This window comes from Echinops telfairi, unplaced genomic scaffold (assembly GCF_000313985.2).
Source record: "Echinops telfairi isolate 266 unplaced genomic scaffold, ASM31398v2 ScPeMD7_31;HRSCAF=116, whole genome shotgun sequence".
Lineage (NCBI taxonomy): Eukaryota > Metazoa > Chordata > Mammalia > Afrosoricida > Tenrecidae > Echinops > Echinops telfairi.
The window spans coordinates 37,280,499-37,281,816 of record NW_022103928.1 but is presented as its reverse complement, the minus strand read 5'-3'; the positions used below and the strand labels follow the sequence as shown (position 1 = coordinate 37,281,816).

The window sequence follows — 1,318 nt, the reverse complement described above, 5'->3', positions numbered from 1 at the left end:
TATTGGAGCATCACATACTAGACCCAAAGTCCATCCCACCGCAGCCAGCAAGATCTTCAGGAGAGCCACCTGTGCCCAGGACCTTGCCATCTACATAAAGACGGTGGCTCCTTCCAACTGGTGTTTGGAAAGCTGGTAAGCAGTCAGAATTAAAAATGAAGAAAATCAAAAGACATATGGGGAAACTTCACTTAATAACTTAATAAATGGACCAAGGAAACATTAGCATCCACAACCCTGAGACCAACTATTCTGAAAAGGAGCATACTCGAAGGTCCTAGATAGAGTAGGACATCTTATTGGTCTGCCAGAGACAGAACTCTAAAACCTACGGCCCTTAGTCTGGGCCTGACTTCGCTCCAGTATTAGAATAATTCACCTTTTGGGATCTAAGGGCAGCATTTATGCAAGAACGAAATTCAGAGATTTAGAGAAGAAGGAAGAATCACAACAGGGCCTATCAGGAAATCTAGGGAATAAGGTGCTAAGTGATAGCACACAGAGGGGATTGCAGTGCATGAGTTGAAATAACATGCATGCGACCTGTTGAATGTGAAACTAGCCATCTGCTCTGTAAATCACTTGATTCACAATAAAAAGATTTTTAAAAAAGACTACTTTTCAATCCATCCTGAGGTAAAGAGATTAGAATAGCACCAAAGAACCCCAGGGAGCCTTTTATTATTATTATTTACATACTTTAGATAATGACCCTTAAGCCCAGGTTTCCAGTTAAAAATAGTAGATCAAAAGGGTCTGGCTGAGTTGCTGGCCTCCACCCACCCCAAAGACAGTGCAGGGTCCACTACTCTCCATTTTCCTTTCTTCAATCACCAACCTGCTACCCTCATCCTGTCACAGATTCCAATTCATCGTGACCTCAGGGAGCTCAGAGGAGAACTGTGCCCCACCGGGTTTCAATGGCTGATTTTGCAGAACTAGGTGTCCCCTCCAGCATGCCATATCACAATGTACCAAAAGAACAAAAAGGAAAAACACAGCTTCCTACTTACTCGGTTTCTGTCACAATGTAGCCGTATTCCTCATCATCAGAAGATTTGACTTCTAATTGCAGGCCTGTGCTTGGGTGCTGTTCAGATCCAGCTTGAAGGCTTTCATCTTGCTTCAAAGCCCCTGGAATCCAGTTTGGATAATCCCCAAGGCCATCCACACGGGGCTCAGAATTAGGCTTCTTATCAAATAGCTCTTTGAAGTAAGTCTCACTCTTGACATTTTCAACCCCAACACTCTCTTCTTCTGAAGACTCAGGGTCCTTGGATTTCTTGACATTCGTTTTAAAAGGTGTGGCAAGAGAGAG

General features: G+C 43.6%; 1 protein-coding gene across 1 annotated transcript in view; it reads right to left on the bottom strand.

The window, feature by feature from the left end:
* Positions 1–1,318, bottom strand: part of PTPRN2 (protein tyrosine phosphatase receptor type N2) — a 1,475,949-nt gene that overhangs the window by 840,343 nt on the left and 634,288 nt on the right. Inside the window, exon 9 of the mRNA XM_045290142.1 lies at positions 1,014–1,312. Within this exon, the coding sequence (XP_045146077.1) occupies positions 1,014–1,312 (299 nt within the window). The remainder of the gene's footprint in view (positions 1–1,013; positions 1,313–1,318) is intronic.